The sequence below is a fragment of the Euprymna scolopes genome, chromosome 36 (genome assembly GCF_053919585.1).
Source record: "Euprymna scolopes isolate OS-2025 chromosome 36, ASM5391958v1, whole genome shotgun sequence".
Taxonomy (NCBI): Eukaryota; Metazoa; Mollusca; class Cephalopoda; order Sepiida; family Sepiolidae; genus Euprymna; species Euprymna scolopes.
In genome coordinates, this window is record NC_136517.1 from 95214268 (window position 1) to 95232850 (window position 18583).

An 18583-nucleotide genomic window follows, 5' to 3' on the forward strand; every position below is an offset into this window, starting at 1 on the left:
ACCTAATTCAGTAAGGTCTTGAGTGAGGAACAAGATGAAAATCAGTCAAAGTCTCAACAATGTTTCCAGTCAGAAGAGCCTAACAAGACCAACATTCGAGTCAGTGAATAACGACTGCACCTTATCTATTATTGGCAATTAAACCCGTTTCCCCAACAGATTTGTAGGTTCGATCAAAAAAAGTATAGTAAAATTTTAATACAAGTGTCGTGATTAAAAATACTATGTTTCTGAATTTTTGAGATGAGGATTAGTTATTCATATTGTTTGGATTCATCAGACTTCTATTCTCATCTTAAGTGTGATTTTCACGTTTCGGTCGATGTAACCTTCGACTTTCTTCAGGTATATCTTGTCGAACTTGGGAATGTTTCTGTTGAACTCGGAAATCTGGGCAAAATTTTGAACAGAACCCTTTATATTTACTTGACGGGGGTAGCATGTTCTTGTTCCATCAGCCATGTCCTAAGTAATTTGCAATTATATTTTTCGGTCGCCCACACTGAGAATTGAACCTTCAACCTTCGGGAGAATATAACTTTTTACTATTGATTTTTTTCAAAGTACTCTAACCACTGCGTTATGAGTCCTTGCGGACGGTTGTAGTATGAATTTTGGTAGCCTTAAACCTATTTTATTTCTAGTTGTTTAATAGTTGCTCTCTCCGGTCATCACTGATGGAACAAAAGCATGCTTCTCCCGTGAAGTAAATAAAAGGTTCCGTTTGAAATTCTATCCAAATTTCTGAGTTCGACAGAAACATTCTGGAGTTGGACAAGATACATATCTGAAGAAGGTCGTAGGTTACATTGTCCAAAACGTTCCGAAAATCACACTCAAGATGAGAACAGTTTTCGAAAGAACGCAAATAATTAAAAAAAATGTTTAAATTGAAATTTAAAGTAATTATTATCATATTTAGTTTAACATTCATTTTACGTGATGGCATGTGTTGGCCAGCTTTTAGATCTCCTTTTCTAAACTAACCTACTTCTGGCCAGGTCTTTATTTATTTTTCTCTTTCTTAAATTCACCTGTATCACTTTCTCTCATTCCAACTGACCCTATTACCTCAACTGTTCTACATCTACCAACCCAAGAACTCTCATTCATTCTTTCAAAGTGACCATACCAACAATGTCTTCTGTTCTGCACGCATCTCAATATACCGTTCAAATTTAATATTTCTCCGAGATCCAAGTCTTTCTTGAAGATATTTTAAATGTTTGTATGCGTTTTTAGATGAAGATTTTTGGGCGCTGTTTTACAATTTGCAGAGAGAGACAACTTTGTTTATTTTTTAATCCCATAATTTAGGACGCTCAATGCGACAGTATTTTTTATTAAATCAAAACATTAAAAAAAGAAAACTGCAACAAATTTTTTTTTAATGTAAAATGTAATATAAAAGTTGATAACATTAACAATACAAAATGTAGTCTTTATGCGACTATTAAGAGAATCATTTTTGTTTTCATATCACAATTTACGATGCTAAAACCAACGAACCAACGATATTTAAAAACATTTAAAAAACGTGACGTGTTAGCTGTTGCGCCCATCACCAAACTGGAAGTGATGTAGGTTCAAATTAAGGCTAGACAATCAAAAAAAGCCGATTACTTTTGAAAATATTGGCGAAAAAAGCGACCTCTCCCTGTAGAAAAGTGCGCAGCTGAGGATGAAGGATGTTTTTGGCCAATTTTTCGATATTTGTTGTCCGAAGAGTCGAGCTTCAAAATGATACCGATCTAATGAAAATCTGTTGCTTCTGTCGAAAGTTTTTGCGAGACATACAGACATACATACATTTAAACAGACAGGTGAGATTTATATTATAGACTAGCGGGGGTACCCGGCATTGCCCGGGTGTTTGGAGGTGTAAAAGAAAAAAAAAGAAGTTTTTGTAGGAAGGTAGGCTCAAACCTGAAGTCTTGACATGAAGGTGGAAAAGAAAGGGAATAAAAAAGACTCGTATCCTACCCACTCGGCAACAAAGGGAGAGGAATGAAAAAGCGTTTTAATTTAACGGTTAAAAACTTAAGTGACAGGTGCGTAAACTTAATGAGGTCAAACATCACGCCATATGGGGGAACTTAACTTTGGCTGCAAGCCAGTGTCTGCGTTTCCCCCAAGATGTTAGGGAAAACCTCCTCATAAATAGGAGAGTGTCAAAATGAATAGCAATTGTCTGATATGACAGGTTTTGGCCGCATTGATCAAACTTCGTTGCTTTCTGGACGTCCCGAGCATGAGTGGCAGGGAGGCTAATTTTGCTATGGGATCAGTTTCGTTTATATACGGAAAAGCCAAATAAACATGGGGAGACTAAGAAATACTGTGAAAATAGCGTGTAAAAGTCGCCCAAATAAAAGATACCACCCCCTTGTGTAAATCATAGATATTATAATCTAGGTACCATATAAACGGTACTAAGAAAGAGTAACCACCCAGAGCACCTTCCCCTCCCTCCAAAAGCCAGACATACACAAAAAAAATGCACACACACATTTTCGCTTTTATATTGTAGATGTTATAGTTATTAATATTATAAACTTTGTTCAGTAAAAAAAAAAAAAAGCTGGCACAGCCTTTTCATATTTTTATCCTTGTTGTATTAAAAAGTTTTTTTTGAAAAAAATTATAATTTCTATCATCGCATTTAATCTCTTAGTAAGTCGTAAAAAATGTAGAAAAAAGTTGCCGCAGCTTTTTTAAAAAATGTTTTCATCCAATAAAAATATTGTTGGTTCGTTGGTTTTAGCATCGTAAATTAGGATATGAAAACAAATGATTCTTTTAATAGTCGCGTAAAGAATACATTTTGTATTATTATTGTTATCAACTTTGTTAAATTAAAAAAAAATCAGCACGGCTTTCTTTTTTTTTTTTTTTTTAATGTTTTGATTTAATAAAAAATATTGTTGCATTGAGCATCCTAAATTATGATATGAAAACAATGAATCTCTTAGTAAACGAGAGTTGTCTCCCTCTACACAGTGACAAATTTTAAAACAGCGTCGATTTTTGTTTGAATTTTGTCTTTTAGGAACAAATTGATTTATCTGAGAAGGAAATTACCAAGCTCAAGGAAAAAATATCACAACTGGAAAATGAGCTAGAGTCATCCGAAGGATATGTTTCCGAATTGAAAAAATCACTTTCAAGTAAGAGACCATCTTTATTTTGTACATATTTTTATAGAGACCTGAATGAAATATGGCAGTTGAAAATTAAACTAACAAGAAAATTTATCAGTGAAAAATAATAGTGTATACCAAAAATTACACAAAATTATTGAGTAGAATTTAAATAGAAAAATAAAATTGATTTAGTATTTGAAATCCACAAAATCCAAATGACATTCACATGAAACAAGCACTCGGCACCAAACTCAACAGAGACTAGGCAATTCTTGTAATGACTTGTTGATTGCGGTATAAGAGTGGTCCTGAGCAGTTCTATGAGGTTTGGTTGGTTGGTTGGTTGTTTTTGTTTTACGGCATATCAGCCCTTTTCGGGTTATTTAATGCCGAATCCAGTGATTTTGAAGAAAAAATTTTTAATAAAATATATTTGTTGTTTTCAAGTCGGTTTCTATTTAACCCATAGTTGGAACCCTAACAGGTACTACCACTCTGGGTCAGAGTGGACCTGGGAGTAATGGCAATTATAGGGTGACTCCACACTCCCCAAAGCCCACAAGCTGGGGCCTCACCACTGGATATAGTTTAAGGTCATATCCAGGACCCCCATTGAGGGACTTTTACCCTCTGCAGGGGGGGCAGTCGGTGTATTCTAATGCCCCACCGACAGGGCCTATGAGGTTTGGCCTCTCAGGCTCTGCTTTCCCCTTTGAGAAGTTAGTTTATTGCTAATCACCTGAGGCACCTCTGCTGCGGAATGTAGACGGGGGTGCTTCTCCTCGGGATGCTGACTTTTCAATCCTACTTTCCAACCCTTGTGTTACATTTCTCACTGTGGAATAGAAATAACTATCTTCACGTCAAGCCAGTATAGCATAAAAGATTATCTCCCTTCTTTTGATATGAAGACTCCATACAGTCTTGTCGTGCAGAGTTGTCTGACTCTGAATAGTCTAACAAAGTGGTGCATTCTTATTGTAACAGAGCTTGTCTGAGAAAACCAGCAGCAGCCTATGATAGCTGGTTAGTGAAAATATACAAATTTTAGCAAGTGTGCGCATGCTGACGTCATGGGAAGAAGGAGAAAAAAAGGTAGCACGTGGTCAAACAAAGGAAATGATTGGACGTGTTTTGACTCTTATGTGGTGAGAGAAAATGCACTGCGTGGTTGAAAAAAACGGAAAAGCAAGTGAGGAAAAAGACGTGCATGAAAGAGCATCTCGATAGACATGTTCGACGCATGAGTGATATTTTGAAACACATTGAAGTGCGTTGTCGGAAATGACAGGAATAAATGCTTTTTGTATTCACCTAAAAAAAATGCTGAGTCGTATTTTTATGTCCTTCCTTGTTTGTTTGTTTCTGTGATGGTACCAGACAACGTGCGGGTCTGAGTAATTGAAGTGTAACGGCCATGTTACAATAGTAAATTTTATTTTTTATTCAAATTCTACTTGATGATTTTCCGTAATTTTTTGTGCACTAATATTTTTTTTTACTAATAACTAAGTATATTTATAAGTTTTCTGGTTATTTTATTTTGAACTGCTGGATGAATTATGTTTCAAGGATTTCAGAAAATAAGCAACTTTGAGGCGACACGGGTTGACTTTCGAGGCATATAACATCTGTAAACAAACCGATAATAAACTAGAGTTGTTTGGCTTTTCATAAAAACGTTGATTTAAAAAAAAAATTTTTGATATGGGGAAAGGTTTATTTTAAGAAAAAGAGAGGTTTATTAAATATTTATTTTTTAATGTAGGGTTCTGGTTTTTATTTTTAAAAATTTTTTACAAACTTTTTAATAAAAAACTCTGCAGAGATCATGTTCCTAGTATTCTAAAATCTAAAAAAAACAAAAAAACACACCCTACATTAAAAAATAAATATTTAACATATCCCCCACTTCCTTTTCTTAAATGCATTGAAAGTCAGTTGGCGTCAACCCAGAATTGTCCTTTTCATTGTTTATCTTATGGGGTCTTTGAAACCTAATTGATCCAAACTGCCATATTTTACTTGAATCACAGTGAAAATAAGCACTATTTATGGTATTTATTTGCTTCCCCACCAAAGGAAATTAGGCACAAGGCCGTTTTTAATGTGGGGTAAAAACCAGCTCCCCTAAAAGTAGGCAAAAAGGGGGCACTCTGATTACCAAAAATAATAATTGCCCCAGTATAGAGGGTTGGCCCCTCTATTGACTGGTACAAATTATCTTAAGTGCAGCATCTGCAGAACAGATGGTATTTATTTGCTCCCCCACCGAGCAAATTAGGCACAAGGCCGATTTTTAATGTGAGGAGTGAAGGGAGGGGGAAGGGAAAAAGGGGACCAGCTCCCGAGAGGTGGGAAATGGGAGCTGGTTAAAGGTCAGGCATGTGGGGTTGCCCCCACATCTGGTCTTTGCTAGTCATAGCTAGTCATAGCTTGCAGTATCTGCCGGAACAGATGCTACACTTTGATCCTGGCCCGAAGGAAGCACCATTTATTAAAAAAAATTCTTTTTAAAGACATACATCAAATATCCATTCTCCAACAGACAAAGACCTACCCACCCTCCAACCTTCAGAAAACTCCTCCAAAAGAGATGAAAAATTAATAATGCACGTGTGGTCCCTCTGTTCGCAACTTGTTAAATCATATAAACAACCATCGATAATGATTGTTTAGTTGGATTTCTTGTAGATGTTTGTGAAAATGTGAATTTAAAAAAAATTTAATGCCTATTTAGTATTGAACTTATTTTCAAAACGAAAACACAAAAAAAAATCTTAAAAAACTTTATAATGTACATACTTGGTATGGAACGAAAGTGTCACATCCCAAAATCACATAAATTGATCAATTATTTTTTTTTATAAAAAAAATCAAATTTTATGGTAGAGCAACACCTTATCTTTTGATCCGCCATGTTTAATAAATAAGGGGAAGACAACTCAGTTGGAACTATCGAGATCAGAATCAGCCTTGCAATGGGTACAATTTACTGTTAAAATCGCTAAAAATTGTAAAAAAAAAAAAAAAATGATTTCCTATGTAAAAAAATCAATGATGTGATTTTTGGAATATGACATTTTTTGTTGCATGATGTGTATATATGTCATAAAAAAAATTCCAGTTCTTTTATATAAATAACAAAAATATGAGATTTGGGGGGGAAAAAAAAAAACTTATATTTTTCTTATTTAGTGTCCTTTCTTTTATATCCTGACTGGTGCTCTAGATCAGGCTGTCTGAAGATCCTGGTTTTCTGACCTAAAATGCACCAAACATTGATATTATTGTTTCTTTCCTTTTCCTTTGCAATGTTGTTGTTAATCTTCTTCAATGGTGTGATTACGGTTTAACACTCTGACCCAACACTTTGTGGCTGAGACAGTCGCAAGGAAACAAACAAAAGGAGAAAAATGCAACTCTGCATATTTGTTTCAGTTTTAAGAAAAGTCTTTTTTTTTATTGTCTTTCACTCCAAACAAGGCACAGGGCCACTTAGTCGTAAGGGGCTACTATTTGGGATCAGATTTGCAGGGATACTATTTAGGGAGTTGAGCAGCAAGATGTCTGCTCACATTACACTTGAATTTCTGCATATCAGTACAGTTAGGGAAGCAGGGGCTCGATATGGAATTCCAAAGTGCAACAGTGCGAAGGAAAAAGATATTCAAGCAGAAGGCTTTACAGCATCTAGAGATTTCTACAGTGTAGGGGTGGGATTTTGCTGCTTGTCGAGTTTGTTGAGGGTATTGTCGAAAGGGTACTAGTGCTTTGAGTTTGTCAGAGCACATGCCACTGAAATACTTGTAAAACACGCACAATGATGTCACGTTTCGGCGATGGAACAAAGGTTGGAGTTTAGTTGAAAGTTCAGGACCTATTAGGTTGGCGACTCTTTTTTAAACCCTGTCTAGGAGCGAGAGTCTAGTGGCAGATGCACCAACTGAGATGTGGCAACAGTACTCCATGCATGGTCGAACCGTGACCTTGTAGAGATACAGGATACTCTCAGATGTGAGTAACCTTTTAACACAGTAGAGAGAGCCTATCTTCCTCTCAGCAGCCTTGGCAATTGCCTCAATGTATTTATTCCAATTCATGTTGTCTATGAATGTTAACCCTAGGAGTTTGAGGGAAGTACTTTCAGGCAGTGTATCATTAGCCATGGCAATCAGTGGTTGAGAAGGTTTCTTGTAATTATTAAAGGAAATAAGCTTAGTCTTGGCGGCATTGAACGTTACCAACTAATTACGATCCCATTTTTCCAAACAACATATGCCATAAAAGAAAAGGACCAGATCTATTATATCTTGTCTTAGTTTCATAGATATCAATGTCTTCAACTGATAAAAACAATGTGAAAAAAAAAGAATGATTTGTGATTGTATTTGTTTGGTGAACTATGAAAATCGTTTTAATGTCAATGCTGAAAATAAAAGTTGACCTGTTCTAAGCTGAAATTTACTTGTTCTACTCTTTCATTCATAAATTTACTTGTTCTAGTCTTTCATTCATGAATTTACTTGTTCTACTCTTTCATTCATAAATTTACTTGTTCTACTCTTTCATTCATAAATTTACTTGTTCTACTCTTTCATTCATAAATTTACTTGTTCTACTCTTTCATTCATAAATTTACTTGTTCTAGTCTTTCATTCATAAATTTACTTGTTCTACTCTTTCATTCATAAATTTACTTGTTCTAGTCTTTCATTCATAAATTTACTTGTTCTACTCTTTCATTCATAAATTTACTTGTTCTACTCTTTCATTCATAAATTTACTTGTTCTACTCTTTCATTCATAAATTTACTTGTTCTAGTCTTTCATTCATAAATTTACTTGTTCTACTCTTTCATTCATAAATTTACTTGTTCTAGTCTTTCATTCATAAATTTACTTGTTCTACTCTTTCATTCATAAATTTACTTGTTCTACTCTTTCATTCATAAATTTACTTGTTCTATTCTTTCATTCATAAATTTACTTGTTCTACTCTTTCATTCATAAATTTACTTGTTCTACTCTTTCATTCATAAATTTACTTGTTCTACTCTTTCATTCATAAATTTACTTGTTCTACTCTTTCATTCATGAAAATTTTATGTACTTGATGAAGGTAGCATGCTCTTGTTCCATCAGCCATCATATTCATCAGACTGGATAAAGGTCGTAAGTAATTCGCAATTGTATTTCTCAGTCGCCCACACTAAGAATTGAACCCTCAACCATCAGAAGAATATCATTTTTACAGGGTTTTCATATTCATGCTCATTACAAACTTGTATTCAACTAATTGTATACAATTAACTGTTCACGATGTGTATGTATGTGTCCATGATGTGTATTATTTTGGCATTAAATGACAAAAAAGAGGTTGATGTGCTGTAAAACAGAAATTTCGAATGTAATCATTTTTTAATTTTCTTTCATTTCCTTATAATTTGAGTAAAATGGTGTTTTTTTTGTTGTTTCAGGGGCTGATGAAGAAATCGAAAAATTGAAAGAAGAAAATCTAGAAGTAAGTGACTCGTTTTTTTTTTTTTTTTTCATTCGTCGATCGGATGTGACGATAGAGTCATTGGAGTATGTTTTTTGCATAGGTGACTGACAACGCTGAAAAATATCTGATCCGGGCATAAATCGGATTGCTGGTGTTGATGTGAACCCTACATTCTGATCAAGACCAGATTTGCAGGGAAACTATTTAGGGAATTGGACAGCGAGATGTCTGTTTACATTACATTTGAATTTCTGCATGTCAGTACAGTTAGGGAAACCGGGACTTGGGAGGGAATTCCAATACACAGCAGTTTGAAGGGAAAAAGCTATTTGAGTAGAAGACTTTACGGCATCTAGGGATCTCTACAGTGTAGGGGTGGGATTTTGCTGCTTGTTGGGTTTGTCGAGGGTATTGTCGTCGAGGGGGTACAAGTGCTTTGAGTTTGTCAGGACACTTGCCATTGAAATAGTTGTAAAATAGGCATGAGGATGCCACGTTTCGACAATGAGACAGAGGTTGGAGTTTAGTTGAAAGTTCAGGACCTATTAGGTTGATGCAGAAATCAAAAAATTGAAAGAAAAAAAATATAGAAGTAAATGACTCTTTTTTTTTTTTTAAAATCATTCATTGATTGGATGTAACGATGGAGTCACTGGAATATTTTTTTGCGTAGGTGATGGACAACGCTGGAAAATATCTGAACCGGGCAAAACCAGTTATAAATCGGATTACTGGTGTTGATGGCAAGCCTAGATTCTAATTGAAGAATCGGGATTATGAAAAAATGCGAGAAGTATTTAACTCTGGATTGGAATTGCTATAAATCAAAGGTCGAAATAAGAGGTCAGTTAAATTCCAATCAAGAAATGTAAAGTGATGTGAAAAAAAAAAAAACAAGTCGAAACAATCAGACAGGGGGAAGGAACAAAGCTAGCGACACACTTCTGCCATCATCCATACCAACCAAATCACACGCCACCACCCCGACTGACCTCAATTCTCTCACCTGTCAGATTACCATTTTGTAAAATAAATAAACTTTGTTGATTTAATAAGTTGTCGTTGATTACAAAAACCATGGTCATCGAAGTTTACGCATTTTGTAAAAGTGCCTCTATGAAATATATAGATGAAATGTAACGTCGTTTTGATGCTGTGACCATCAGAAATTGTTACAATATTTTCACGCCTTCACGATTGATTGATTATAACCTTGTTTAGTTTTACATGATAATTATTTTATGAAAGTTTTTTCACTGTTACCCTGAAGTAATTCCTAATGCAATAAAGATGTGATCAATATTGAGGATAAAACATTACTTCTTTTTCAATCCTTGGACCATTATTATTCCTGATATTCATAAAAGACCTCCCTGATATTATTGTGTCCGAGATGGGTATATTTGCTGATGATACAACGCTATAATATGCATGAGGAAAGAACAGATGTACATAAATCTAAGACAATGGCAGAATTGTTAGAAAATGACCTCCAGACCATAATAGAACGGGGCCGCAAATGGATGGTAATATTTAATGCTAGTAAGACTAAGCTGCTTTCCTTTGATTACGAGACACCTCTCCAACCACCGATATCCATGACAAATAATCCCAACCTGAGAAGTCTTCCTTCAAACTCCTTGGCCTAACATTTGCGGGCAATATGAACTGGAACAAATATATAAAGGATATTGCAAAGGCTGCTGCAAAGAAGGTAGGTTCCGTCTATCGAGCTAGAAGACTACTCACGCCTGAGAGTATCCTGTACTTCTTCAAGGCCACCATTTGCCCATGCATGGAGTATTGTTGCCACATCTGGGCTGGTGCATCTACCACTAGTCTCTCCTTCTCGAATAGGGTCCAAAAAAGAGTCAGTCTAATCGGTCCCACTAAGCTCCAGCCAAATCACAGCTCAAATTAAGGTGACCTCCCTTTACTGTGCTAGAAAATTTCTCACATCTGCCAGTATTCTATATTTTTATAAAGCCACTATTCACTCATGCTTGGAGGATTGTTGGAACATCTGGGCTGGTGCACCTGCAACTAGCCTTTTCCTTTTGGACATGGTGAAAAAGAGAGTTTCTAACCATCCCTGTGTTTGTTTTACAAGTATTTCCATAGAATGTGCTGCAACGAACCTCCTGCTCTTATGCTCCCTCGACATAAATACCTCTGACCAATCCAACTAGCAACAAAACCCCACCCCTTAAATGTAGAGGTATCCAAATGCCGGAAAAAATTTCTGCACTAACAGCTTTTTTCCTCGGACTGCTTGACTTTGGAATTACCTGCCTGTGTTATATATGGAAGGGGACAGATCCTAGTAATTAAAGAAAGACGTAAATAGGATTAAAAATAATATTTATTATAAGGAAAAGGCTAGAATCGAACCCAGTATTCAAAATTTAAAAGTGAATAATTTAGTGAATTGACCATTGTGTTTAGAAATGACTAAATCACAATACAACTAGTTGGTCAGATATTGGACAATGTAAATTAAGGAATGTTTTTATTTTGTTAGAAATGTGTTGGACATATGTGTATGTAAATCCACGTGAGGAGAGCACGTGTTTGAGCACGTTTCTGACGTCACAAAGAAAGATAGATTTTCAATATATTCAGTTAAGAGGCTTCAAGTCAGTCAGATCAGAGAGAGCAGTAGAGACGGATCACTCAGGGTTGAGTCGTGAAGGAAAAGAGTTAGTTAAGCTCCTTTCGGAAGCGAAAGAAAGGGAAGAAAGATGACATAGAAATCAGCAAAGCAATTGAATTCCTGATCATCATCTCATCTGGATGGAATAAAGATCATCATATTTATAAGTCTTCGTTTGTCATCTTTGAACTTGAAAAGTTAATGTGTTTTTGTGATCATTTGTATGAAACACCTTTCCAAAGTGTAACTGAGTCCCTCTCCTCAAAAGTGTTAATGGAATCCCTTCCTTCAGTAATGAATTTGTATCTCATATGTGTTATAAATATTGCCATCACAGTTGTCAGCGTGTATACAAAATTATAAATGCTGCTATCAGTCCCCGTTCTATGTACCCTCCACTATTTAACACCCACTCCCCTGACTTTAGACCGACATTTCTGCATGTTGGTAATGTGAACAAAAATTTCTTGCAGCACAACTCCCCACTTCAGACTCCCCTTCTCTCCAAATTTGCCTCCTTAATCACAGACCCCTGAGGTGTAAGTGGCAGTGTATCTTATTTACAAATGTAAAAAAACAATTAAAAAAAAAATGTTTGTGGAAAGATCTCTTCTTTAATAGCATCAATAAAAAAATGAATTATTTTTCAAATAGAAATGCTTGTCTTAAATGCTGGAACAAAATTGTTTGAAGTTAAGAAATATCAGTAAAAAAAAATGATACTTATTGTACGAGGAATAACTTTTTTTCTTGTGTTTTACAAATGTTAAACGTTTCATTTCTTATATAAATTATTTTTTGTTTCAATGAAATATTTTCAGATTGAAGAATTAAAACAATTGAAATTAGAACATGAAGCGAAAATTAAAGAACTTTCTGAAAATTCCACTCGTTCTTCACAAGGTTTGTTTCTGTTTTCTTTTTTTTTTGTACAAAGGAATCACCTCTTATCAAGGCCCAGAAGCCACTTGTGGATAAGAGTTAATGAGTGTACAGTAGTCAATGGGAAAATGTTGTAGTAATTGTTAGTATTGGAAATTTGATTACTTAAAGAGATGGCTCATCAAGAACTTGTTTATGTTGTACTTGAAGATGACCATATTGTAGTTAGTTGGAAAGCAGGAAAAAGGAACAGAGTTTCATAGGTGTGCAGTTCTAAGAAAGAAGCTTTGTCCATGGAATCTATGCTTAGGTTTAAGTGCAGATAAAGAGTGGGAGAAATTATTGATAGTGGTTTCAACTAGACAAGTGTTTTTCATGAAAGTCAAGGCAGAGGTATTATAGATTGGAGCTCAGACAAGCACTTTCCATGAAAATAACAATAAAGCAAAGACAGGCTGGCAACATCTCCTCTGCAGGAAAGAGATTGCAGGGAAGAGAAAAGGGCATCACCTACGAGGCTATGAAGTCTATTTTGAACTCTTTCAAGGCAGGATAATTTGCTTCTAGGAGCTCTTGCGCAGACACTGCAACAGTACTCCATCCGTGAATGTATTTGGCTCTTATACAGGTAGAGAACTGCATCAGCAGTGAGATATCTACTGGAGCGGTAGAACAATCCCACCATTTTTCCAGCAGCATTGGCAACAGACTTGATGCACGTGTTCCATCTCAGATCAGGAGTAAAAGTCAGACCTAGAAGCTTGTCAAAACATGGAGCCTCCCCAAGACAAGAGCCATTCGTTTCAGTTGATGCCAGATGGGGATCAGAGCGTTGATGTAAAGACAGAAGTTTGGTTTTAGATACATGAAAATTAACCAGCCACTTCTTTCCCCATTGTACCACGTGATCAAGATCAGAGAAGAGAGAATCAAAGAGAACTTGGTTGTTTACGACCTTTGAAATATTGCCATAGATAGATGGTAGTGTTGTCAGTATAAATGTCTACGAATGATCTTGGGATATGATTTGGGAGATTATTGATGTAGACCAGTAAGAGAGTTGGGCTCAGGATGAACCCCTAAGGAACTCCAGCATTAATACTGTGAGCTTCTGATTTCTGCCCATTAACCACTACTCTTATGAACCTATTAGAGAGAAATGATTTAATAATTGAAAAGACATTTCCAGATTTTGTGTAATAGACCTTTATGCCATACCCTATCAAAGGCTTTTGATATGTAAAGAGAAATTGCCCTAAAAAAGAAGCCTCCATCGAGAGATTCACTAATCCTATGAGATATAACTGTAAGCACATCTGCTGTAGATCTAGCAGAACGGGAACTAGATTGCATGTAACTGAGGAGGTTATTTTTGCTGTGGTGTTAGACTGTTTTTCTATTTAACACAGATTTCAACAACTTACTCATGATGCTCAGTTATTTTATGGTTTATTTTTTTTTCTTTGCTTTCCTCTATTTTTTTGCTTCTCTTTGTTTCTTTTTATTCTTTGCCTTCCGTCTTTGCCTTTTTATTTTTACCTTTTAATATTTTAGCCTTTTTATTTTTGCCTTTTAATATTTTTGCCTTTTTATTTTTACCTTTTTTTGCCTTATTTTTTGCCTTTTTATTTTTCGCCTTTTTATTTTTCGCCTTTTTATTTTTCACCTTTTTATTTTTTGCCATTTATTTTTCGCCTTTTTATTTTTTGCTTTTTATTTTTTGCCTTTTTATTTTTCGCCTTTTTATTTTTCGCCTTTTTATTTTTCGCCTATTTATTTTTCGCCTTTTTATTTTTCGCCTTTTTATTTTTCGCCTTTTTATTTTCGCCTTTTTATTTTTCGCCTTTTTATTTTTGCTTTTTTATTTTTCACCTTTTTATTTTTAACCTTTTTATTTTTGCCTTTTTATTTTTACCTTTTTTTTCCTTATTTTTTGCCTTCTTATTCTTTGCCTTTTTATTTTTTGCCTTTTTATTTTTCGCCTTTTTATTTTTCGCCTTTTTATTTTTTGCCTTTTTATTTTTCGCCTTTTTATTTTTTGCCTTTTTATTTTTTGCCTTTTTATTTTTCGCCTTTTTATTTTCGCCTTTTTATTTTTCGCCTTTTTATTTTTCGCCTTTTTATTTTTCGCCTTTTTATTTTTGCCTTTTTATTTTTCACCTTTTTATTTTTAACCTTTTTATTTTTGCTTTTTTATTTTTACCTTTTTTTTCCTTATTTTTTTCCTTTTTATTTTTCGCCTTTTTATTTTTTGCTTTTTATTTTTTGCCTTTTTATTTTTCGCCTTTTTATTTTTCGCCTTTTTATTTTCGCCTTTTTATTTTTCGCCTTTTTATTTTTCGCCTTTTTATTTTTGCCTTCTGTCTTCAAGTTTTTATTCTTTACCTTCTGTCTTCTTCATTTACTGTTTTTTTCATCTTCTTCTTCGCCTTATTCTGCTTTGCCTTTTTCATTAACAGATATATTTCTAAACTGGTCAAAATCTTCCAAGGTTATACTAAAAAATTGAATGTAAAAAATCAGTTGTTCATTTTTTTCAGGTGATTTAAAAGAAAATTCCAATAAAAATACAGAACTAAAAAACTCAAGGTAAAAAAAAAACACTTTTTCTTAATCACCCCATCTCCTCTTCATCCTGTACCCTTTCTTGTAATAAATGATAAAATCCATCTCAGAATTAGTAAAAATTGTTTGTCTAAATTTTAAACGTGTGAAATTTGTGTTCATTTGATTTACATGTGAATTTTGTTTTATAGAAATAATTTTTGTAATATTATATTTTTCCCATTACAATATTTTCATTTGATTTTTATAACAAATTACAATTGGTTTCACGTTTTTTTATGTCTATAAATTGAATCTGTATACATTACACATTTATATCTATAAATTAAATCTGTATACATTACACATTTATGTCTATAAATTAAATCTGTATACATTACACATTTATATCTATAAATTGAATCTGTATACATTACACATTTATGTCTATAAATTAAATCTGTATACATTACACATTTATGTCTATAAATTAAATCTGTATACATTACACATTTATGTCTATAAATTGAATCTGTATACATTACACATTTATGTCTATAAATTAAATCTGTATACATTACACATTTATGTCTATAAATTAAATTTGTATACATTACACATTTATGTCTATAAATTAAATCTGTATACATTACACATTTATGTCTATAAATTAAATCTGTATACATTACACATTTATGTCTATAAATTGAATCTGTATACATTACACATTTATGTCTATAAATTAAATCTGTATACATTACACATTTATATCTATAAATTGAATCTGTATACATTACACATTTATATCTATAAATTGAATCTGTATACATTACACATTTATGTCTATAAATTAAATCTGTATACATTACACATTTATGTCTATAAATTAAATCTGTATACATTACACTGTATTAGAATTTTTCTTTTTTTTTGTTTACAAAATGTTATTTAATTTGTTAGACTGTTTTATGCTTGAATATTTCAGTTTCTCCCAAAACTATTTTTTGTGTTATGTTTAATTAAAAAAATAATCCAATCATTGTGTACAATGTTTTTCCACCACAACTCATCAAAAGTCTATTCAGTCAGCCATGTTCGAGTAGAAGTTTTAAGTAATTTTTATTATTAGTAGCACTCATACTGAGGATTGAACCTTTAGCCTACAAAAATTTCTCATTTAGAACTTATTAGTCTGGGTTCCTGGCATTGCCAGAGTGTTTGGAGGTGTGTGTTGAGCAAAAAAAAAAAGTGGTAGTAGGCAGGCAGGTGCAAACGAACCTGTGACACGAAGGCGGAAAAGAAAGTGAAAGAAAATCTGACGTCTTACCACTACTCCATGATACGACCGGAAGTTCGGAACGTTAAAATTAGACAAAGTCAGTCCAATCAATACGATGACTTGCAAAAATAGCTCGCAAAAAATCGACCCTTCCTTGTAAAAAAGTGCCCAGTTGAAGGTGAAGGAATGAATGTTTTTGGCCAATTTTTCGATATTTTTCATCTGAGATATCGAGCTTCAAAATGATGCTGATCTTGTGAAATCCGTCGCCTCTGTCAAAAGTTTTAGGCAGACATATATACATACATTTAAACAGACAGGTGAGATTTATATTATAGACTAGCGGGGGGGGGGTACCCAGCATTGCCCGGGTGTTTGGAGGTGTGTGTGGTTTTAGGTAAATCAAAACACCCGGGTTTTTGTGTCTGGGGGGGGGGGTTAAAATAAAAAAAAAAGTTTTTGTAGGTAAGTATGAAGGATCGAACCTGAACCCTTGAGTCAAAGTTGGAAATTAAAGTGTGAAAAAGAATGTGTGATGTTGACCACTGGGCCACCACGAAATAGTAACGGAATCATGTTTGAATTTATTTAAGTATTAAAACTTGGCAGGTGCCCGTACTTAATGAGGTCAACTTTGACTGCGGAGCAGTATTTTATTTACTGCGGGGCAGGATTTTTTTATTTTTTTTCTTGTTTCCCCAAGATGTTGTGGGGAAAACCCGCTCCCCATAAAAAGGGGATTGTACAAATTGAATAGCAATTGTCTGATATAAAGAAAAACTCCACATTAATCAAAGCTGATTGCTTTCGGACGTTTCCGGAAAAATGCTGCTAGAATTAGTTTCGCTTTTATTATACGAAAAAGCTTAATGCACATGCGGCGATCGAAAATTGTTGAATATTTATCTTTTCAAAGTCGAGCAAATTAAATAGACAGGCGACCCCTGTTGTTAACTCGTAGATATTATCATTTAGACGTGATATAAAAAGTTTTAAGAAAAAGTGAGTCGACCGATTGCTTCTCGGAAATACACAAAAAGCTTACAACCGGAAAAGCTGACTTGGAAGTTATGACTGTCCCTTGCGCCTTTGGTGTGCGATGATGGAATCAAAAATGGCTGAGACATGCTGAGAAGTCGGCAGCGGACAGACCTGGATGGACTGCTTTGATGTGTAATGTGGTCAATTCACTTGGATCACGGGTGAATGCGATCGCAAGTACAATATCATTCTTCGTATGCAGCTATTGTAGACCTTATCATTGGTAATAATTGGGATGGCTCAGGACATTACGATTGGGAGAAGTTCTTTAAAACTTTTATTTCTAATTTCTGCTAAAGGTGGGTATGTCGGCTCGGCATAAATATTGTCAATACTTCTCTAGTTGTTTGCTGTTTTTGCGTGATGCTGATGATGATTAAATGTGTATCTTATTTATTTTCTGTTCGTAGTGCCTCACATTTTCAGAGTCCTGCCGACCAAGCAAATGCTAAACATTCATCTCCTTCGAAGACTCGGATCCTAGATGAGCAGGTATCCATGTTACAGAAACAAGTTGAAAAATACGAGCAAGAAATTGAGCAATTTGAATTCATGAAATCTGATTGGCAAACCGAAAAAGAAGCCTTGGAGGAAGTTTTATTGGGTTTAAGAAATCAATTGAAGGAAAAAGAAACGTCTTTAAATGTGGCACAAGCTCAAAGGGTAAGCTCCCCCTTACTTTCTCCTGTTTTATTTCTCTTACCCTCTCCCCTCTATCTTACCTTCTTCCATCTTACCCTCTCCCCTCTCTCTTACCATTTCCCCCTCCCCTCTTTCTTTTACCCCCTTATTTCTCCTCCCTCTCTTTCTATCCTCTTTCTCCTACCCTCTCCTTCCCTTCTTTATCTCTCTCACGTTTTATGTAAACTAGAACATTTGTAACCCGTTAGGTCAGTATTTGTTGTATATACAGAGTATATACAGATTGATAAAAGTTGTTGCCTTAAAGAAAACAACACTACAGCATTATTTTAAAACTTTTATTAAAAAATCAATTCAGGTAACTTGATTATGTAGTAGAGCTGACATCTATTCAGTCCTGGATATGACCTTAAACTATATCCAGTGGTGAGGCCCCAGCTTGCGGGCTTTGGGGAGTGTGGAGCCATCCTTTAATTGCCATTGCTCCCAGGTCCACTCTGACCCGTAGTGGTATTACCTGTTAGGATCCCAACTATGGGTTAAATAGAAACCGACTTGAAAACAACAAATATATTCTATTAAAAAATTTTTCTTCAAAATCTTTGGATTTGGCATTAAATAACCTGAAAAGGGTTGATATGCCGTAAAACAAAAACAACCAACTAATGAACGACATCTATTGAATGTAGCCACCTGTCCTGCTGTCGCACCCAGGGTTTGCCAGCAGCCACTTGATTGCACCAGAAGATCATCACACTCTTCAGCACCTCTAAGTACACTTTCGGGTTGACTTTTAAGCCAACTATGAAGATGTGAGCTGGCATTATGTTGACCTCATTCGAAACCAAAGATCATAACGATCATGTTGCATAACTTGGATCAATAGACAGCGT

At 34.6% G+C, this 18583-nt stretch overlaps 1 protein-coding gene across 4 annotated transcripts in view; it reads left to right on the plus strand.

The window, feature by feature from the left end:
• LOC145260690 (thyroid receptor-interacting protein 11-like) overlaps window positions 1–18583 on the plus strand; it is a 183818-nt gene that overhangs the window by 81245 nt on the left and 83990 nt on the right. For all 4 annotated transcript variants that reach the window (XM_080119089.1, XM_080119091.1, XM_080119090.1 and 1 more), the window contains 5 exons: window positions 3050–3167; window positions 8624–8667; window positions 12124–12205; window positions 14725–14773; window positions 17459–17711. In XM_080119089.1, coding sequence (XP_079975215.1) covers window positions 3050–3167; window positions 8624–8667; window positions 12124–12205; window positions 14725–14773; window positions 17459–17711 — 546 coding nt within the window. The remainder of the gene's footprint in view (window positions 1–3049; window positions 3168–8623; window positions 8668–12123; window positions 12206–14724; window positions 14774–17458; window positions 17712–18583) is intronic.